This window comes from Zophobas morio, unplaced genomic scaffold (assembly GCF_036711695.1).
Source record: "Zophobas morio isolate AGI-343-1 ecotype UQ-CSIRO unplaced genomic scaffold, CSIRO_AGI_Zmor_V1 ptg000058l, whole genome shotgun sequence".
Classification (NCBI taxonomy): Eukaryota; Metazoa; Arthropoda; class Insecta; order Coleoptera; family Tenebrionidae; genus Zophobas; species Zophobas morio.
The window spans coordinates 7679484-7703545 of NW_026972163.1; the positions used below are offsets into that span (position 1 = coordinate 7679484).

The 24062-nt window shown below is 36.9% G+C and overlaps 1 protein-coding gene across 8 annotated transcripts in view; it reads right to left on the reverse strand.

Moving 5' to 3' along the window:
* LOC135143098 (uncharacterized protein) overlaps positions 1-24062 on the reverse strand; it is a 342333-nt gene that overhangs the window by 188422 nt on the left and 129849 nt on the right. For all 8 annotated transcript variants that reach the window (XM_064074952.1, XM_064074959.1, XM_064074954.1 and 5 more), the window contains exons 4-6: positions 20346-20602; positions 19879-20289; positions 19512-19823 (exon numbers count right to left, since the gene is read on the reverse strand). In XM_064074952.1, coding sequence (XP_063931022.1) covers positions 19512-19823; positions 19879-20289; positions 20346-20602 — 980 coding nt within the window. The remainder of the gene's footprint in view (positions 1-19511; positions 19824-19878; positions 20290-20345; positions 20603-24062) is intronic.

Consider the following 24062-nt stretch of genomic DNA (forward strand, 5'->3'; position numbering starts at 1 on the left):
CGGATAAATCGTATCTAAAATGTACAAAATATGATGGGTCTGTACTTGTGATTTATCATTCCATTCATATTTTTGGATTTGCATATACAGGGTGACTCAAACAAATTAATGAATGCGTGAATTTATTTTATCGATTTAATCAGGAATTACAAAAGCGAATGCTTTGAAATCTTGGGAATATTTTAAAGTTATTATAAGCATGGTAAACTTTTGGAGGGATGAACTCCTAAAAAAATTGATGACGTCACCCTTAAATTTTGCTGAATAAATCCTATCTAAAATGCAAAAAATATGATGAGTTTGTACTTGTGATTTTTTAGATTTTCTTAAGAGGTGGTTCAAAAAAATTAATGAAGTCAATTTATTTTATTGATTAAATTAAAGGCAACACTTATTATTAGTATTACACCCCAACCAACCCAATTTGGTAGACACAAAATTTGTTAAAGGAAAAACTCGGTTGAAACATAAGGGTAGCACGCTTATTTACATCGACTTTAACATTACAGACCTGCATTTGTTTTATGCGCTCACTTGGTTCCGCGAATGTGGAATAGACATGTTTATAATCAACCAATTGTGAATTTCACCGTCAAGAATTAAAATAAAACCCAATGTTTTATATAATAAGCGGAAGTCGAAGCAATAAAACCGATGGTCGTTTTGTTTACAGTTTCTCTGTTTGACTCTCACGTATGCTGTTACGCTTGTCATCTTAAATTAAGAATGTTTATACATAAACGATTTTCAGTTGCCCATCATATTACTAGACAGCGGATTTCTGTCGGGCTACGTCACGATTATAGGGGGGGACGTGCTGGATTCCATAAATATAATTAACGATTTATTAATCAAACGGCTAAGTAAATGAGAACGGGAATTAACAGCAGAGTGCAACGAAACAACGTTATTCTAATCTCAAATAAACGAACTGCAGTCCGCAACCGCAATGAATTCGCATCCCGTACGAGCCGTACCGAGTTTGGCCTTGCCTAGCCCGACAGAAATCCGCTCTCTAGATATTACACACCGGCGCCGTATACGTGAGTTATTTTATTGATTATAAGAAATCAATATTCAAAACGACCCAATTCATTTTCCCGAAAATTTGGGATTACAATAATTTTATTCTTAGTATTACACTACATCTATCCCAACTGATATACGTGTCCTTGCAAAAATGTTGATGACGTCATCACAATTTTTTTTTAAATTCCCACTACAAAAATGTAATGAGAAAAAAAAACACAATAGGCATGCATTCGTCAAGTTTCCGACAGCGAGGGAAGTACTGTCTAAACTCTTTAGACCAATTTTTCGCTTATAAAAACACGTCGTTATGATTTTAATCATATCGACCCGTGTAATGTATACCGTATACACCGATTCCTCACACTATTTATGTATAAGAAAAATAACGGAGCCAATAAAAAAACTCGGCATTTTGCTGCCGCGCATGGAAGTGGGGGTTGACTTAATCTTAAACTTCAGTAATTGACCACAGAACCTAACTTATCTGTCCAGCAATTGGAACAATTACTTACTTTTAAAAAGTAATGCACTACAATTACTCATTATTCAGTAACAATAGTAATTCATTACAATTACAAATTACTTTTTTTAAAGGTCTTGATTACAATTATTCATTACTTTTAAAAAGTAATGTATTATTTTAACAATTACTTTTTGCACTTTGAAAAATTTGATGAAAACACAGTGAGTGATTTATTTTACTAACGCATTTGTTACATATTCACATCAGTAAATAAAATAAAACGAAAGATAACGTAAACTTAAAAGTGTCTTTAATTGCCTATTACTTGACGTTGTGACTTAGAGATTAAATTTAGAAAACCTTAGAGGGTGGACCCTCATAAAATTTTATTGTCGGATTATGAGAGGGTTAAAAGGAGGGGCTCTATCGGTTACCTTTATGCTCATTTCAACGGTGTGATATTTATTACAATCGGACGCATACTTTTGGCAAAATGGGCAGAAGTTTATTATTATGTATTTCCCTATGCTGGAATATGCTTTAGCTCACCCTTAAAATGATGAAGAGCTTTTATATATTATGGTAAAGTAATTAATTAATTTATGTTAATAGTACAAATACAACTGAAACGTTACTAGGCAGCACCTACATGCATGGTGCGAAACATTTCATTTCTTTCTGCTCGTTTCAAGAAATACTTCTTCAGATCTGAGATTTGTCTCTGATATGAGTTTTCTAGGTTCTGGAAACCCCTTCCTCCATTTTGTCTTGGTAATGAGAATCTTTCACTGGATGATTTTGGATGATGCCTTCTATACTGTGTGAAGATTTTCTTTGTTGCGATGTTTAAATTTTCAAGATCAGCTTTGGACCATTTAATGACTCCAAAAGAATATGTTAGCAGTGGAACGCAGAATGTATTTACTGCTTTCATTAAATTTTTTCCATTTAACTGTGTCTTCAATATTAATTCTAATCTCGCTAGGTATTGATCTTTCAACTGTGTTTTCGTTTTGGTATGATTGATATGGGAGGATTGACAGAAACCCAGATATTTGTATGTATCATTTCTTTCTTGGGCTTCGACTATTTCGTTATTCTGGGTTATACGTGGTATAGTCGTCCAGATCGTACTCCGTTTTTATGGCACTGCAATAACAATTACCGCAAGCATTTCGTGGTCTATTGAAAGTGTGAACAGCCGTCTCATAAATCGTCTTAAAGGTTTTCTAGAGCTACCTATGCAGGACCGGATCCGCTTTCATTCACAGAAGTGTGGGATGTGGACAAAAATCAGCGTAATGTTGAAATAAATATATTTATTCACAGTTTTTCATATAATATAAACAAAATATTTTAAACAAAAGAGAACAAATTAACAATATTAATAAATAAATAAATAATTTACATACTATTTTCAGATCCACATATAGTGTTATTTTATAATAAAAATATGTAGTTGCAAATCAGTCGTTATCACTATCAAAAAAATAGTCTACTACATCGTCGTCATTGTCTTCGTCCTCTAAATGGACAACAAACTCTTGAAAATTAGGTGAAACATAGCTGTTTTCAATGTCTATTACATGCTTTACACAATTTTTCCACAAATCTATTGTTATGTTATTAACCTCTTGTCTAATCAGATCCACCACTTGAGCGCTTAAATTAGGCGTTGTGTTATTTCGTCGAATTGATCTTTTCAGACTACTCCATATTAATTCAATGGGATTCAGAACACAGTAATACGGCGGAAGTCTCAACACAATGTGTCCATGTTCTTTGGCTATTTGATCGATTCGATATTGTTTTGGCATATTCAGTTGTTTTATACAATTTAAAAGATCTTTTTTTGTTGCTTTACCTGCCGGGATGTCTATGTCATTGTGCCTCATAAAATGTATAATATCATTTTTTTTTGTGGACGTTGTTGGTATTTTGTTTAATAGTTTTGAATGATAGCTGGCATTGTCCATAACTATCACCGTTCCTGCAGGAAGATTGGGACTTAATTGTTGTCTAACCCAAGATTCGTACAACGTCGCATCCATATCACAATGATAGTCAGCTGAACAATTCTTAATTTGTTTGGCTGAAAGAAGTAATCCATTCGGCACCCACCCATCAGTTCCGCCAGCATGAAGAATTATTATTCTTTTACCTCTGGAAGGTGGCCCTTGTAAGTAACAATTCTCGGTCCCGTCTGTAAGACCCTTCTTTACTAAATCATGTGTGTCGTACCACGTTTCGTCAACATAAACGATATAGCGGCCTTCTTCACGAAATTGTCTTATTTTCGTAATGTATTCCCATCTCATTTTTTTTAAGCGAGGAGTTTCCATTATACCCAATCGTTGATTCAGTGTATTATAATGAAAGTCTACACTTCGCAAATACTGTCGAAATGTCTCATCCGAATACATGATTTCAAATCCCAATTCTTGTAATTTCAGTTTTAGACTTCTTGTTGTAGGCACCTGATTGTCTTTATACATTTTATAAATAACTTCCTTTATTTCAGTTCCCAGTTCGTCCGGAATTCTTGGAAATTTTTGGTGGGTTCTAACTTTTTTTTCAACATTGTTGCTGTTTATAATAACTCGTACTGTGGAATAGGGTTTTTTCACTAATTCACTGCAAACTTTGATGGGAGCAGAACATTCCTTTTCTAGTAAACTGTGGTAGACGTTCCTGATTATTTCTTTGGCGTCTGGCGATAGGTAATGATGATGTCTTGTGTTTTCTTCTAAAATATTTTCTTCAACCTCCATTCTCTCCACTCTAAGTTCGTTGTTCACAGTTTCTTGATTTTCCCAAGGACGAAACATTTTCACACAAAGGTAAGCACTATGCTATTATTCGCAAGAATGTTATACAAAATGAAAGAAAATTCTTGAATCCGTTTAGTTTTATACCCCGTATACAAATATTTATTTCTAAGAGCCTTTCATTCACTGTTAATGAGTTTGTTATTTCTAACAATACCCCTTCTGCTCTTAATGAGTTTGTAATTTAAAATTTATTTGTAAAGAGAAAGATAAAACAGATTTATAAGTTTACAACTTTTCTTCTTTCAAAATTAATAGATAGTTAATGTTTTCTAAATTACACTGACAGTAGTAATAATAATAATAATTACTAATAAGATTCAGAATAATCATTTAATAAACACTTTCATCCTGAAAAAAACAAGCAAATACATATTTCGATATCTACATATAATAATAGTAAGATAAGGTACATACTTTAACAACATGCTGGGGGAAAGTACGGCCCTGTGTAGTGTAGACAGTCTAGGAAATGGGTTAATTAAAACACAATTGTCCTTAAAGTGCGTGTATTAAAAATGCGATCCGTTCGTTCTTAAAGCTTATTACGAACTAACTTTTAAGATCACAAATACGCATATATAAAATATAAAATTCAAACTGAAGTACTCAGCGTTTCTCGGGCGTCTTACATTTATCGCCCTTTATAAACAAATACTTAACAGTAAGCTAAACAGAGAATGTATGGGATATGGTCGTAATAATTTTTGCCTTCATTAATATATTGAATTACAACACTCCCACTCAAAAATTGAAACGACGAAGTAAATACAGGTATCTTGATTTGGTTATCAAGTATATAGCTTAAGATAATTATTCTTAACTACAAAAGCGTCCCTATTGTAAGCCAATGTTATTTCTCATTGCTTTAAATTTTGCAATAGGTACCGCTTTGGTGAAGATGTCAGCTTGTTGTTCACCTGTGGAGACATATTTAATGGTTATGTTGCCTTTTTCAAGTTGCTCTCTCGTAAAATGATATTTAATATCTATATGTTTTGACCTTTTGTGATTTGTGGGGTTATTTGCAATGTTTATGCACCCGGTGTTGTCTTCAAAAATGACAACTGGATTTAGAACCCTTATACCGATACTAGTTAACAAAGACTTAAGCCACATAGCTTCTTTTACACTTTCAAATAATGCTATGTATTCAGCTTCAGTTGTTGAAACTGCAACTGTTTGTTGTTTTCTAGTATTCCAGGTTACAGTACAAGTAGTGAATAATTTGTAAAGATAGCCACTTGTACTTTTCCGGTCAATGTCATTGCTTCCCCAATCTGAATCCACATAGCCAATTAAACTGTTATTAATGTCACCTTTTGTATATATTAATTCTAAATCAAGAGTTCCTTTGACATATCGTAATACCCTCTTTAAATATTGCCATAAAGTTTGATTATTTTGTTTGATATCGACTTAAGATGTTTACTACATATGACAAATCAGGACGTGTGCAAACCATTGCGTACATTAAACACCCAATCAGATTTTTTCAAGGTGCATTGTAACCTTCCTCTGAATTTAAGCCCACATAATCAATTTTTTCCGGCAAGGGCGTTTTAGTAGACTTGCAGTCTCTCATATTAAATTTTTGTAACACAGCGTTCAAATAGGACTTTTGGTTTAAAGAAATTCTAGTGTTTTCCTTTTTAACTTCTATTCCTAAAAAGAATCGAACCTCATTTAGATCTCTCATTTCAAAACATATCATGAGATATTTTTTTTACAGGAGAACATTGTGTGTTTATCCTGTGTGGCAATTAGTAAATCATCTACATATAATACAATATAAATAGTTTTACTAACGTGTCCTTTATTTAAGTAGTAAAGGCAATGATCGAATGCTGAATTTTGAAAACCTTTTACTTTAATTATGGAGTCAAAAGGTTCAAACCACCGTCTTGACGCCTGTTTTAGACCATATAACGCTTTATTTAATTTGCACACCTGATTGTTTGCAGTTTTAACACCGTCCGGAACTTGCATATAAATTTCTTCATTTGATGTTCCGTTTAAGAAAGCCGTTTTTACGTCCATGTGATGGACTAACAAATTAAACTGATTGGCAATTGCTAACAGTAGCCTGAAAGTGGAAATCCTTGCGACTGGTGCAAAAGTCTCTGTATAATCAGCTTGATAAGTTTGACTGAAACCCCGTGCTACCAATCGCGCTTTGTACCTTTGTGGATTTCCCTGAACATCTATTTTAATAGTAAAAATCCATTTACAGCTAACTATGTTTTTATTTAGAGGTTTAGGTACGATTGTCCAGGTATTATTTGCTCGAAGTGAATCCAATTCGTCTTTAATAGCAAGCTCCCACTGCTTCTTATCTGGCCTTGTTTTAATGTCGTCATATGTTAAGGGTAACGACCCTACTTCAGCTTGGGCTGATGCAGCGTAATTTAGGAGTTCATTATGATGACTTTCATCATATGATAGTGGTGGACGAATTTTTAACCGTTCACTTCTGCGTAATGAAATCTCTTGTTTTGGTTCCTCAGTTGATTTTATGACTTTTGGTGACTCACTTTTATTGATAGGAAGTTCATTGTGATTAGGAGATTTAAAACTTTCAAGATCTCCTTCTAGTTCTCTTGGGCTTTAAAATTTATTTCGTCCGCGACCACATCGCGAGCAATTATAAATTTTTTTACCATGAACATCCCATATTTAGTTTATGGTTCATAGCCTACAAGAATTCCTTTTATTGATTTATTATCAAATTTATGTTTTCTTGTTTTTAAATGAATATATGCTGTTGAACCAAACACCTTTAAATGATTTAATTGTGGCTTCGATCGTGCCACATTTCATATGGCGTTTTATTTGTGTTGAGCGATTTTGTTGGGGTTTTGTTGATAAGATATGTAGCAGTTTGAACTGCTTCACCCCAAAATGATTTATCAAGATCTGCAGAACTTAACATTGATCGTACTTTTTCGGTTATTGTACGATTCATACGTTCTGTTACGTCATTTTGTTGTGGTGTATGAGGAACCGTTAAATGGAATGCTATTCCTTTTTCTAAACAAAATTCCTTTACTTCATTAGATAAATATTCACCTCCATTGTCACAGTAGAGGTTTTCTAATTTGAGAGAGAAATGTGTCTCACTTTTAGCTACAAAGTCTTTAAAAACTTTACATAATTCTGACTTATACTTTAATAAATATGTAACTGTATAGTGAGTGTAATCATCAATAAAGGAAGCAAAATAATTTTGACAACTTAATGTTGATGGTGTAATTGGGCCGCATATATCCGAATGGACAATATATAGGGGCCTTTTCACATGACTTTTATTTTTATTTTTGTTAAATGGAAGTCTTGCTTGTTTTCCATATAGACAAGCTTCACAAAGGTCATTTGTGGGCATGATTTTATTTAAATCAGACATATTATTATCAGCCATTTGACAACGTTTTAATTGTTGAAATTTTTCGTTGCTAATTTGGCCTAATCGTTCATGCCATAAACGAAAATTGTCACTATTACTGACCATTAATGCACTTCCACCCTCGGTCATGTTTTTACTAATTCTAAACTTCACACCAAATAAACCATTATATGTCTTACCTGTTAATATTGTTTTACCCGTCTTATCCTTGCCAACAACCAGCTGCATAATAAGAACATTCGACTTGTACAACCGATCTCTAATAAAGGTAAATTCATATTTTTTAAGAAATTAGAATCAGTTGATTGGTCTTTTGTCGAATGTAATGACATAGGTATAGAGAATAACTTCAGAATCTTAATTGAAACCATCCAACATTTCATCAACAGCTCTTTTCCAAAAATCAAACCCAGCAGTGGGAATCCAAAACAATCTAGAATCAGATGGTTCAATAAAGACTTAGTTAAGATGAGAGATACTTTAACATTTCTAGATAGTTTTTACAAATGTACCATGCGTGATGAATGCAGGATTTATAGAAATATGTACAGGAACAGATATCGCAAAGAACTACATATAGCGAAGCAAAAAGCTAACTGTGATTACATTAAAAGGGCGGGCAATAAGATGAAGGCGATGTGGGATGTTATAAATTCAAAAAGACCTAAAACATCTAAAGCTAGACTGAATTCAAATCTAGCTGCCAATGATCTAAATGACTTTTTCGTCAATATCCCAGTTGCGCTCATCAATAAGCTGCCGCCTGCATCCTATGATCCACTTAATTTTTGTTTAAATGTTAATGGAAATAATGTTGACTATTTCCATTTTGCTGAGGTATCTACGTGCCACGTTAGGGACATCATTAATAACATGAAATCCAGTCGAGCTAGGGACGTTTATGGTATGAGTGCTGACTTGATAAAGAGCGTGAAAGAAATTTTAATTAATCCGCTAACGAAACTAATCAATAGGTGCATAGTACAAAATGCATTTCCTGAATGTTTAAAAAAGACAGTTGTCATTCCTGTTTTTAAAAAAGGGGACGCTTCGGATCCAAATAACTACAGACCCATTTCATTGGTTCCCATATTTTCAAAAATATTTGAAAAAGTACTAGCTCTTCAATTGATAGAACATTTCAAGCGTCACAATTTGCTATGTAAGCAACAATTTGGGTTTAGGAAAGAAAAAAGCACGTTAGATGCCATGCTATTTTTATTGGACAACATCATAGAAGCTTATAACAATGACGAATACTTGCTAGCTAGCTTCCTTGACTTATCAAAGGCGTTCGACTGTGTTAATCACAGTACGCTAATTCGAAAATTATATGTTTATAATATCCATCCTTCAGCCATTAGTATCATAACATCTTTTCTTAAAAATCGTTCCCAACGAGTCACTACTGAAAATTCTGATTCTGATTTTTTACCAATAAATAGTGGGGTGCCTCAAGGGTCTATCCTAGGTCCATTCTTATTTCTAGTTTTTGTGAATGATTTACCTGCTTCTTTGAACAACGAAGGGACCGTACTATTCGCGGATGATACGACCATTACCAACAGAGGAAATGACATCAAAGATGTGGTACAGAACAATATTTCAACTCAGAGATTGGCCTTTGATTGGCTTCATAGCAATGGACTGGCTATAAATCAACGCAAGTGTGTGCAAATTATGTTTACTCTCAAACATGTTCCTGATGCAAGCTTGCTGAACATGAAAATATACGAATTCACCAATTTTCTCGGGGTCACCTTTGACTGTCAACTGTTATGGAAACAACATGGTGCTCAACTGTGTAATAAGTTATGTAAGAATACTTTTATCATTCGCAATTTGGTAAATTCAGTGGACGAGGGAACTATACGTTCATCTTACATGGCATTATTTCAATCGCACTTGCTGTATGGCTTGTTACTTTGGGGGCACGCGAGTATTCGTCATGAAGTGTTTGCGCTCCAGAGACGTGTAGTTCGAATAATGTGTGGTCTCAAATTCAGGGATGATTGCAGAGATGCATTTAAAAAACTCAAAATCATGACGTTGCCTAGTTTATTTATTTATCAATGTCTTTTGTACATTAGAAAACACATCAAAGAGTTCAATGCTCACACTGATATCCATCACCATGATACAAGGAACAAAGATAAAATTTATTTGGAAGCCGCGAGATTAACAAGGACACAGGTGGCACATAAATACCATGCAGTTCACTTCTATAATGTGTTACCTACTAAGTATAAAAATCTGGACTTAAATAAATTTAAATTCTTTACTAAAGATTTGCTGTGCAATGGAGCCTTCTACTCTTTTGAGGAATTTTTTAGCTATTTCAGTATGTAAAATGTTTTGTTATTTTAATGTGTGAAATTGTGATAGTTATTTTCACTATGTATAAAACTGTATGTATTTTTGACGTTTGCAAACTTATTACATGTATTTGTAATGTGAAGTGAAGCATGAAAATAAATTATTATTATTATTATTATTATTATTATTAATATTAATATTATTATCCTGTACTTGAACACCCTGATCGAATACCACTTTCATACCACTCTCTTGAATTCGACGAATGGATAGTAAGTTGGTTGTAGCCTGGGGTGTAAATAACACGTCTTGGAAGGTTCCAGTAAAACCTTAGTGGTGGTAACGTGGATTAGACCACGCTTTGTCGCCGTCATGAATTCGCCGGTTTTCGCAACAGCAACCTGCAGTGGCGGTGACAAAACAGACCAGGAGGTAAAAAGGTCATCTCTGTTGACCATATGTGTGGGTGTCGTTTTGTAGATTTTCATCACAGCTAGTCATCATGAAGGCAAAGTGGTCGGTGTTCGCAAGCTTTGATTGTGGTGGTTGTTTATCACCTGGATTTTGTTCTTGCTTTGTCAACATCCGTTTATAATAATAACAGTCAACCTTTTGATGATTACGTCGGCCACAATGTTCACATTTCATATGTGATAATTTATAGTAAGATTTCGAAGAGGATGTTTGTCGAAATTTTTGTGCCCTTCTTTTGAAAAATTTCTTCGTATTTCGTACGGTTTTGAAGTTATCTTGACTCCCACTGGGTCTCTGCGATGAATAAGAACTGCTCGTTCTTAAGGCCTTTTGGTTAGTGGCTGTTTCTCCCGTTTGTAGTTTGACTTCGTGATCTAACAAACGAGTTTTGACAAACGAGGCTTAAATTGTCCGCTCCCAGGGTTTCTAATGCAGTTATTACTCCGTCGTAACAGGACGGTAACGTCAAGAGTAGATGGGACACTTTGTCCATCTCTTCTAACACGGCTCCGGCTGCAACTAAATCTGCAATTATGACATCGAAGCGGGTGAAGTGTTGGAATAAGGTGTTATCGCCTTGGAGTTTCAGGCTTAATAGTTGTTTTCTTAACGCCAACTGAGTTGCCAAACTTCTTTCGTAGATATTGTCTAGTTTGGATAGTATCTCTCGTGCTTGTTCATTCTCTTTCGCAAAACCAAGAAACGAGTCGTGGAGATATTCTACGATAACATTTTTCGCTGTTAAATCTTGTTTCTTCCACTCATTTGTAATCACTGGTGGTACGGCACTGTCTATGACATGTAGCACTTCCAACTCAGCCAACAATGCCCGAATTCTAAATTTCCACACACTATACTTTTCACCCTTAAACGGTTGTTTATTTCGCTTTACACGTGTGTTATCCATTTTCAGTTTATTTCGTTTGTCGCGCCGGCACGTAACACGATATACACACACTTTACGCGTAGACTGGGCCCATAACCTCTAGGAAATGGGTTAATTAAAACACAATTGTCCTTAAAGTGCGTGTATTAAAAATGCGATCCGTTCGTTCTTAAAGCTTATTACGAACTAACTTTTAAGATCACAAATACGCATATATAAAATATAAAATTCAAACTGAAGTACTCAGCGTTTCTCGGGCGTCTTACATTTATCGCCCTTTATAAACAAATACTTAACAGTAAGCTAAACAGAGAATGTATGGGATATGGTCGTAATAATTTTTGCCTTCATTAAAATATTGAATTACAACAGACAGTTGGTCTGTTGATGGTTTATGAGCGCTGGATCACTTGCGGCACGGACCCATTGTGAAGGGATTTAACTCCTACACAATAGGGTGCAGTCATAAAAACGAAGTACGATCTGGACGACTATACTTGGTGTTGGACGCCTTTTCTGATTGCTTGGGTCTTACATTTCTCAATACCAAAACACATACCAATATCACCGGAAAACTGATCAGTCAGATTTAATAGATTTAACTGATTTTGTGTACTTGCATATATTTTTATGTCATCCATATACAGCAAGTGACTTATTCTGTTTTCTCTTTGTTTGTTAATTCTTATATTGAACCCATAATTGCAGCTGTTCAGGATATCGGAGGGGATTTATTGCTAAGCAGAACCATAACAGGCTAAGAGAATCGCCTTGAAAAATTCCTCTTGGGATCATTATTGGATCTGACTGAATTGTTTGTTCATTTAAGGTTATTATTATTTTTAATATTAATATTATTATTAACACTAAAATTATAAACCCAGCTTAAATGTTTTTATCATTCGTTCAGTAAAACTTGGTAAGTAAAACTTAATACGGACCTGGCGAAGCCCTGAATGCAACGTAATAGCAAGGCAGATTTTATTTATGGTACGGTCTTGGTACCTGCCGCCTTTCTGAACACCTAATTGACGTTTCATTGTTGCTTAATTTTTATGATCTTCCCTGTCCAGTGCTAGTTTGCAGCTACTCGGTCTAGGACAATTCGGCGCGGCCGACTTGGCGCGGCCGACTTGGCGCGGCCAACTTGGAGCAGCCGACTTGGCGCGAGATATTTTGGCGCAAGGACACTTTGGCGCAAGCCATCTTGGCGCGAATGAACTCGCACCAAGAAAAATATATATAAATATACAAAAATTGCACCCGTTGTTAGCATAACCTAATTTTTATAGTCTCCAACGCGTGGAGGGGTAATGTCGAGTTTTTAATAGACACACGGGCGCTTCGCGCCCTGCACCCCATTATAAACATACTCCTAAACGTGGAACTTCTTGCTCCGTGGATCATTTAGTGATTGGAATTTGTGCGAATGAAACTGTGTGTTTGGTTGCCTACACTTAGCATAAATAACAGGGTGCCAACCACAGTACGAACAATAAATATTTTTTATATTTGTAGCATCACCAGAGCTGCGGAAAAAGTAATGGCCGCTATGGTGACGAAAGAAACAATTTTTAGAAAAGTCTGTTTTTCGATAAAATAAAAAATAAATAAAAGTTTCCAATTTATAAAGTGCTTAGTTTAAATTCACGGACCTTCGACCACATTGCCCACATTGGTGACCCCGACGTGATAAGATTTGCAATATCAAATTGAAGAAATGACTTCTCCAATCGAACTTTCCCAATCGTCTGAAATTGCCGAGAGCCAACAGGTAAACGCCGCAGTGGGATCACTACCTCCATTTTGGAACCACAAACCGGAATTATGGTTCGCCATTATCGAGGCAAAATTTGATTTGGCAAACGTCACCGCTGAGAAGACAAAATATAACCATACTCTTGGTGCTCTTCCTCCCGAAATCGCTAGCGAGGTAGCAGACATAATTACAGCCCTGAAGCCGGAGGAGCCGCAGCCGTACAGTAAATTAAGACGAGGAATACTTGCACGTCTCACGTTGACAGAGAGTCAGAAAGTGCAACAACTACTGTCAGGACTGGAGCTAGGTTCTAGGAAGCCGTCACAACTGTATCGTCAAATGATAACCCTCGTGGGAGAAGGTTCAAACAAATCAGTGAACGAGCAAGTATTGCGGGAGCTTTTTATGCAACAAATGCCACAAATTATTAAACCAGTCCTAATATCGCTTGGTGACATTAATTTAGGCAAGCTCGCGGAAGTAGCTGACAAAATTTTGGAAGCAGTGCCGACGACAGCTGTTTCAACAATCACCACTCGTCAAGACGATGCGAACAGTCCATTGAGCATCTTAGTTAAGAAAATGGACGAGCTAATTCGATTGCAACAGGAACTTACCAGCGATTACAGCAGACGCCGTCATGAGAACCGCAAGTATAACAACTACAAACGAACGCGTAGTGCTAGTCGGTCAATCACCAAAGGAGACCAAAACGTCAATGTTTGTTGGTATCATGTCAAATTTGGTGACAAAGCTCGAAAATGTCACGGCCTAGATTGTCAGTTTTCAAAAAACGCCGATTCCCGGCAGGAATTAGGGTAATTTCTGCCGTTGAAAGCGCCGCCCATCGGTTGTACATAAGCGACAAAACCTCCAAGGTGCCATACCTAATAGACACTGGAGCAGACTTTTCCATTTTACCCGCACGCTATCGCGATAAACATTGTGCATATTTTCCGCGATTCGCCTTACAAACAGCTAGTGGTTCAAACATTAAACTTTTTGGTGAAAAGACAATCGATGTGAATTTAGGTTTAAGGCGTAATTTTCGGTGGACCTTCCTAGTAGCCAATGTTACAAACGCTATCTTAGGCGCTGATTTTCTTGGGCATTATAAACTCTTAGTTGATGTTAGTGGCAAAAAACTTATAGACACATTAACTTCAGTTTCAGTATCATGTTCCGCAAAGCAGTCCAACGAAATTGGTATACATGCGCTGTTCCAGAACACCGAAAAAGTATATCAAGACCTCCTGCGTAAATTTCCCGAAGTTATGCGCCCCCTCAACATTTTTCGAGAGCCGAAGCATACCGTTCTTCACCATATTCAGACGAAAGGCCCGCCAGTTTCTCACAGAGCTCGAAGACTTCCTCCTGAGAAGCTGAAAATCGCTAAAAAAGAATTTGACGAGATGCTAAAACTGGGGATAATACAACCGTCGTCATCCCCGTGGGCAAGTCCTCTACACCTTGTACCTAAACAAGATAACAGTTGGAGGCCATGTGGAGACTTTCGATCATTGAACGCGGTAACGATACCGGATAAGTATCCTATTCCACATATTCAGGATTTCAGTCATTGCCTCTACGGCAAGAAAGTTTTTTCATCTCTCGATCTTGTTAAAGCTTATCACCAGATACCAGTTGCGGCGGCAGATCGACCCAAAACAGCTGTAATTACACCATTCGGTCTCTTCGAATTTCTGCGAACACCATTTGGCCTGAGGAATGCTGCACAATCTTTTCAACGCTTCATAGATCAAGTCTTGCACGGTTTAGACTTTACTTATGCCTACTTAGACGACATCCTAATAGCATCCTCGACTCCTGGAGAACATCTCCAGCATCTAGAGATGGTCTTAAAACGACTTAGTCAGCAGGATCTAGTCATTAACCCAAAGAAATGTGTTTTTGGCGTCGACACTCTTAAATTCTTAGGTGTTCAAGTTTCGTCAGATGGCATCAAACCTCTAGCAGAAAAAGTTCAGGCTGTACAAGACATGGAATTTCCGAAAACTTCAAAGGCTCTACAAAGATTTTTGGGAACAATTAACTACTACCGGCGTTGGATTCCGAATGCTGCCGAGTTACAATCTCCATTGAACTGTTTACTAAATGGCTGCACTCGTAAAGACCGACCAATTATCAGTACTCCAGAAGTAGTTGAAGCATTCGACAAATGCAAATCTTCTTTGCTGAACGTGGCTCTTTTAACGTATCCAGCACCTCACAGTAAGTTGAGCATTGCAACTGATGCCTCCGATACTGCTGTTGGCGGTGTTTTGCAACAACTCGTGGACAACGAACAACAACCCATTGCTTTCTTCTCGAAAAAACTCACCGGCACAGAAAGACGCTACAGCACTTACGACAGAGAGTTGCTTGCTATCTACAAAACAATTCTCCACTTTCAACACTTCCTCGAAGGTCGTATATTTACAATTTTCTGCGACCACAAACCTTTGATATATGCGTTTCAGAAAAAATCAGAAAAATCCAGCCCTCGCCAAGCACGACAGCTTGATTTAATATCACAATATTCTACCGACATTCAGTATATCAATGGTATCAATAACGTGCCTGCCGACATGCTTTCGAGAATTGCTACAATCTCTTGCAAGGCTTTAGACTCTTCAGTGCTAGCTACAGCACAAGCTGATGATCCCGATCTCCAACGCTTGAAACAAGAAGGCAAATTCACCTTTCAAGAAATTCAAGATCCTTTGTCAGCTCAGCATCTCTGGTACGAAACAACGCTAGGAAGAAATCGTCTATACATTCCGCCTCCGCACCGTCGTCACATCTTTGAATCTACGCATAACATCGCACATCCTGGCACAAAAAACTCCATTAAATTAATTTCCAGAAACTATTTCTGGCCAAGTATGAGAAAAGACACATCGAATTGGGTTAAGACCTGTCTTCAGTGTCAGAAAAACAAAATACATCGGCACATCAAATCGCCGATTGGAACTTTCTTGGATCCCGACGCAAGACTTTCGCATGTCCACGTAGATATAGTTGGTCCACTTCCACATTCAGAAGGTTTTGAGTACCTATTTACAGCCATTGATCGCTTCACGAGATGGCCCGAAGCTATCCCCATCACTAATATAACGGCTGAAACTTGTGCGAGAACACTTGTCAACCATTGGGTTTCTCGCTACGGAGTGCCCTCACAAATAACAACTGATCGTGGTACACAATTCGAATCAGTCCTCTTCTCGGAGCTTCGCAACTTAATCGGAGTTAACAGACTTCGAACGACCGCCTTTCACCCTATGTCGAATGGTCTTGTAGAAAGATTTCACAGGAGGCTTAAGACAGCTCTAAAATGTCATGACGCTCAGTGGGTACGAGCACTCCCTCTTGTGTTACTTGCACTTCGAAACGAAGTGAAGGAAAACATAGAAGCAACACCATCAGAACTTCTTTATGGTACAACATTAAGAATGCCTGGTGACCTCACAGACCCGCGACTGATACAGACTTCACAACCATTTGCGGATTCAACATTCGCCGATAAGATCAGAAACGTTATGCAGAAGATAGCCTACACTAGAACAACTCACAACCGCGAACAAGACGTTTACGTGCCAAAAGACTTAGGAACTGCAAATTTCGTTTTTGTGCGCGTTGATCGTGTTAAACGGCCTCTTGAACCACCGTACGATGGTCCGTTTAAAGTGTTAGATAGAAATGACAAGTTCTTTACGCTTCTTATCAATGGTAAACCAAGTACCGTCTCTATAGATCGGCTCAAAGTCGCCTACATCGAACCTGATAAGCAGTATCCCACGCGAGCGAACATCACTCCAGAGAATACTTCACATCGAGATTCTGCACCAGTGAAGTCACCGTCGACAACGCGCTGTGGACGTGTGGTTCGGTCACCTGTCCGTTTCGGAACCGTAATCACAAATACTTAATTTTCAACATATTGTTTGTCTCGTTATCACATTGTTAATGAGTTATCTTAATTTTCGTTCGCGCCTCTCACTAGGAGGGGGGTACTGTAGCATCACCAGAGCTGCGGAAAAAGTAATGGCCGCTATGGTGACGAAAGAAACAATTTTTAGAAAAGTCTGTTTTTCGATAAAATAAAAAATAAATAAAAGTTTCCAATTTATAAAGTGCTTAGTTTAAATTCACGGACCTTCGACCACATTGCCCACATATTATATACCGACGTCTCGCGCCAAGATGGCTCGCGTCAAGATGGCTTACGCCAAAGTGTCCCTGCGCCAAGTTGGCTTTGCGCCAAAACGGCTCGCGCCAAGTCGGCCGCGCCAAATAGTCCCATTCCGGCAGCTACTATACATCCAACAACATACAATGTGTGCAACTAGTACGAAACGATAATGCCATTTTATACAACACACACTAGGCCCCAAACATGTTTACTCTATATTAAATGCACTACCGAAACGGCTGATGTTTTCACACCAATACATTCGAGTCTGCCGCCAGCAGGCGCCACCACTGTTTATGTCCGGACTCCGGCCTAGGACAATTCGGCGTCAAGATGGCTCGCGCCAAGATGCTTGCGCCAAAGTGTCCCTGCGCCAAGTTGGCCTTGCGCCAAAGTGGTTCGCGCCAAGTCGGCCGCGCCAAATAGTCCCATTCCGAGATGGCAACACGTATGGTACCTCTTACCTCTTGGACAGGCCATAACCTTTATACTAGTCGGCCGTGGTTTAACAATCGACTCTGAAAACTTAATATGGTCATTTAAACTTGTATAGTAATAAGTACGTGGGGCGGCTTGTCTTATGAGGCAGGTGATGCAATGCCTCAGCAATGAATTTTGCGTCTTATTAGTATTTTTATTATTTTTTAACGATACATTTCTGCCATTATATTGTGTTTTTCTTTTCTAAAATTTTAAAAATCAACAAGGAAAATTACTGCTCTCTTAATTAAACAGCGAGTTTTAACACTCGACACACAACATGCAGTTTCTAACGCGAATCAGACAAACTCGAAGCTTGCCTCTACAGTAGATGCAAAATTGATGTCCGTTAATATGCAAGCAATCTACAATACACTCATAAGCGGTATGAGTTGAAAAACGAAAAAAGATAAAATTGAGGCTAGCCTCATTTCCGTGCTTGCAATAGTTATATACAACACTTTACGATTGCAATACACGTTTTGCAGGAGTACTCAAAATTTGTTTTGCGATAAATCTGTGTATAAATAGATTCAAAATTTCGGTAACACAATTTTATGTTAAACGGGCCTACGTTTGCGTTTGTCGAGTACGTGCTTTGTGGTAAATTATAGCAAATCGGAATTTTTCTCTACTTAATGTTTGATGACAAACATTCCAAAATCCCGCAAGCTGCATGGACTCGGGTCCGCGCCAAATAGTCCCATTCCGACAGCTACTATACATCCAACAACACACAATGTGTGCAACTAGTACGAAACGATAATGCCATTTTATACAACACACACTAGGCCCCAAACATGTTTACTCTATATTAAATGCACTACCGAAACGGCTGATGTTTTCACACCAATACATTCGAGTCTGCCGCCAGCAGGCGCCACCACTGTTTATGTCCGGACTCCGGTCTAGGACAATTCGGCGCGGCCGACTTGGCGCGGATGAATTCGCATAAAAAAATAGATATAAATATATAAAAAAATTGCAGCCGTTGTTAGCATAACCTAATTTTTATAGTCACCAACACGTGGAGGGGTAATGTCGACTTTTTAATGGACACGGGCGCTTTGCTCCCTGCACCCCATTATAAACATACTCCTAACCGTGAAACTTCTTGCTCCGTGGATTATTTAGTTATTGGAATTTGTGCGAATGAAACTGTGTATTTGATTGCCTACACTTGGCATAAATAACAAGGTGCTACCCACAGTACGATCAATAAATATTTTTTATATTATATACCGACGTACTCGCGCCAAGATGGCTCGCGCCAAGATGGCTCGCGCCATGATGGCTTGCGCCAAAGTGTCCCTGCCCCAAAATGGCTCGCGCCAAGTCGGCCGCGGCAAATAGTCCCATTCCGTCGGACTCTATAGCATAAAGCTTTTAGTCCAAATTTTTGCTGCGGCAGTAATTTGAAATATACCCCACTAAATCTAAAATAGGTGAAAAACCTGGTATTCATATGTGTGAAAATTATCACAAAATGTTACCGCCAGTAAAAACTGTACAGAATAAAAAACGGTCAGACATCGAAAACGCTAACAGTTCATGACATATTTTCATACATGTGTTATAGACAGCGTAATTTAAATATATTGCAAAAAATGTTCAAAATGCGATTTATTCACACATCATCTTCAGTACATTAATAATAATTATTATTTTAAAAACGTACCTGTTAATGGAACTGTACTAGCATCACTCTGTTGTTGTTCAGTTTCCATAGTTTTTTGCCTTCTTTCTTCTCGTTCCTTATCTGCTTGCAATGATTGTCTGATGAGTTGAGCTACTTCGCTGTTTTCCGGATCACGTTCACGACCAATGCTAAATTTCACTAGACCGGAAGTGTTTCTTAAAACACTAGCAGCATAAGCTTGAGTAACACCGACAAGACTCTTTCCATCAACTTCTATAATTTGATCATTTACTTTAATTCTTCCATCTTTAGCTGCCGCTCCATTTGTAGTTATTGTTTTCACAAAAATACCTACAAAATTTTCATGTACCTCAACACATGTTATACAAGTAGTTTACTCCAATACCTAACTTCTCCAAGCCCGCATCAGCTCCAACACCCATTCCAATTATACTGAGACCTAACCCTTCAGATCCTTTAACCAATTCTACAGGAAAAACATCCATTTTCTCTACGCGCTTTTCCAGTTCGTACTCCGCTGATGCCGCTACTGGGTCTACATCTTCATTACGTCTATCATATTCGGTTATGCTGAAAGTTGAATACACTTTCATAGGTTCTGTAGAAAAAGAAACCTTGCTTTGTTTGGAATAACGTATGCTACATTTTGTGTCCTCTTCTTCTTCTGTCAAATCTTCAGGTAATAATCCTGGAACTTCCATCCAAAAATGTCCGTCTTCAAAATAGTGCACGCCGTCTTCAACTCCCACAATCGGTATTATATCAGGAACATAATCCTTTTGTTGAGAATGAACCACTGCAGATAAGTATGTTATAGTACCCAACAAAACAAAAAACAAGAATTTTTTCTACCACTTTCATCCAAAAATGTGTCGATCTCGTCAACTTTATCAGTTTTAATGGCTTCCTCAAAATCAGTCGATTCGGAAACCTCAGAAATCATGGACGTATCACACGGTCTTTTTGAATCATGTAAGGAATCTCCACATGTGTTAACTGTGGCATCTTCTGCAATGGATTTACTAGGAATCAGCAGTCTGACTACTTCCTGTGCTTCTTCATCTGACAGAAGTTGATGATTAATTTGACTTAAATGCTTTTCCAGGATCCTGATTCAAATGAAAAACATAAGTATATATTGTTTTTATTATTATCTTAACATATACAAACAAATGAAATAACAAGCACAAATGGACAGTTTAGCAAGAAATGAGAAAAGTAATTAAAGACGTATTAAAATATTATTTTTTCAAGATTTTTTATTAAATGTTTCTATATTTTTATTTAAAGTGGTTTCTTGTTACCTGATTATTTATTTTAAAAGTGTCACCAAATAAAAAGAGAGCATTTACAGTAGGAGTCACTGTGGAATAGGTAAGGTGTTTAAAATTCATTAATAATTTTGCTACAACAGGCGCGTTAAAACTGGTATCGCAGCATGACTAACTCTAAAGACATATGGCTCTTCCTCCAATTGTTAATTGCCTGTCTAAATAATTGAAGATTTCAGTACAATGGTGCCATCTGAGAATGTAAGTGTTAAAAAATACAACATCGATTGAGTCAACTACGGTCTTCTTGATATGAAGATAGAGTTTCACCAGAGAACATAGAGAAGCGTCATAGTTGAAATCAAATGACGGTTGCGGATTCCTTAATTTATGTTGGTAGCAGGGTTTGTTTCTAACTAGGAATAAAATTAACTAAAGAAATGTCACAATACTGTTTTCTACAATCGCTATATAAAGTAGACATTTTTATTGTGATTTTAATTTCAAAATGGCACGTTTTTAGACACAAGTACGTAAAAGTGACATACGAGTGCGGAAAAGTATGCTAGTCGCACTTTTACGCACTGTTATTGTAAGTAAACAATAATTTACAAAAACGTTTTATTTAGTATAAACATTTACAGTACAATTATTTAAATTAATGGTATTTGTTGACGAAGATGAAGACGACGTTTTCTACTGGAAATGGCGGTAATGCATCTGAGGAATTCATGGGTTCGTTTTCAGAGATTTTTGATTTTTTGGAAACAACTTCTTTTTCACCTAGAATTTTCCTTGCAACAAGACTTTTGTTTTCCAAAGAATTCTCAACGTATCCTTCGGCATTGAAGAAGAACACCAACCCCCATGTCTTAAGTCGATACAACTTCAACCTCCTTTGCGCTCAAAAATGTATGCTCCTCTCTTCTGCAGGCGCCGGATATACCAACAATTAATGCAACCTTAAATGTTAATACTAAATAATTTCTTAAAATTGCAAATAATCGTTTTACCTTCATCAATAAATAACTTGTGTTGTCCGCTTCTTTAATAAATTTTTCTATTTCTTCTTCGGAAAATATTCTTGATTTTTTAAGTTGGTAACCCTCAGCTTTTCTTTTCAAGAATGCGATAACGTTTGTGTATTTACCAATGTCAATATTTTTATTCACGTACATTGTAGTTCGAAGCATTGAGTAAGTTACTCCATGAAGTTTTTAGCTTTTAGAGTTAAGGATATTTCGGAAAAATATGCCAGAATCACTTTTTTCTGATCACACCATTTACTAAACTTATTGTAGGTTGCTTCGTATACTTGTTTCGACTATTCAGGAATTACTGTTGTTAGGGCGGCTTCAGGTGCTTGTTCAACGTCGGACGGGATTTCGGAATCACTGATGCTGATGTTTTTATAATTATAGACACAATTTTATAATGTGTCCTTAATTCTTAGATCGAATAATACATTAAACTGCATTTACACTAAAACCAGGCACAATTGTATGGCACAATTGTTTTTGTTGATAAACAATTTCTTACTAGACCACCAACATTGTTACTAGTGGCTTACTTGAAGTCGTATCAATAAAAATTTAAATATTGTCAAATCAAGTGTCAATTTTAAATTAATTGTGAGAAATGTCACTTGAAATGTTTATGTTTAAATTTTGCTGCGACTGTAGAAAACATCTTATTTGCTACACGTGCGAAATGGGTCTTCACGTCTAGTGCGTAAAACACTACCATTTCGCAACTTGTAGCAAAAATGGCTATTAACGACGCGTTTCATTGTCGACAAATTGACACTAAATTTACCAGCATATTACAAGCTGCTTACTGTTTCCTTCACGTTCATTCAGATCACACGAATTACAATTACAGTGAAATAGGGTTTTTATTGGCATCAATTATTTAAATTTGGCGCTTGCCTTTCGGCGGTTGCGGACTCCAATGTCAGTAAGAGTGGTTTTGCAAAACCAGCCTCTATGTCGCATCTACATATATTAATCTATGGTTTCACTTTGTCCGGCCATGCGCGTGAGCAAAATTTTTGTATGACATATGACATTTAGCGGGAGTCCGGTAGAGACAGCTATTGAAAGACAATTCAAATATTGAAGTTATAAAGTTGGTTGCATAACAATTAATTTTTTTATTTTCAAACGTCATATAACTGACACTTATATGACGCTCTTACCGGGGTTTAAGTGTCATTTCTATGACACCGTGTTTGAGCGGCGTATAAGTACCACTTATACTCCGCCGGCGTATAAATAAAACATTTATACTCCGCCGGAGTATAAATATGTGAAAATTATAGTGGTTGTCAACGATAGTAACCATGGTAAGTGAAATCAAGGCAATTCCTTAATGAAGCAAGAAGATAGGAAATAATCATTTCAAAAGAAGATTAATCGTTTGAAAATAAAAGATTGTATTTCATTCGGAGTTTAAGTGACTTAATGTGACTCGTATGGACTTAATTCGCCTCGCTATCGCTCGGCGTTTAATCGTCCATACTCGACACATGAAGTATCACTTAAACTCCTAATAAAATAAATATCTATTATTTGAATTCTTTAAAGTGGTTTTTGAATATTTTTTTTAAGGTTCATTAAAAAAAGTGTAACATTTTTTATTAATTACTTCCCGAGCGTAAGCAAAGGAAGTATTGTAATCGAGTCCGTCGGCCGACTCTCTACTTTTACGCTTTCTCGATCTTTCATGACCCCTAGAAGACGTAGAAATAGGTCTCCCATTTCCGTCTGTCCATCCGTCTGTCTGCCGTCCCGAATTTTTATTAGGCAGATAATCTCCGAAAATACTGGACCGATTGTTGTGAAATTTTGTACTTATATTAGGAATATCATGTAGATGGTAAAACGCTAACCAAAATTCGTCTAATCATCCTCACCACTAATGCGATGACGTCACTTCAAAATTGTACATAGTAAATGGGTTTTAAATTGTATAAAATTACATAGTCCTACACATGTAGTTTACGACTCCGAATTGAGTTTTTAGCCGAAACGAACAGATTTTTGGAAAAAAAATCAAAATTATAAAACAACATTTTGCAATTTAATTATGAATCTGCTAACCCGAATGTTTTGAAATGTTGTACATGTTTTAAGGCTATAAAGAGCATCATAAATCTTTAGTCAAAATATATTTGGTTATCCCCTCCAAAAACTTGATGACGTCAGCTCAAAAGTTTGCCGAATAAATCCTATCTAAAATATACAAAATCTGATGAGTCTGTACTTGTGATATACCACTCCCTTCATATTTTTTGGAT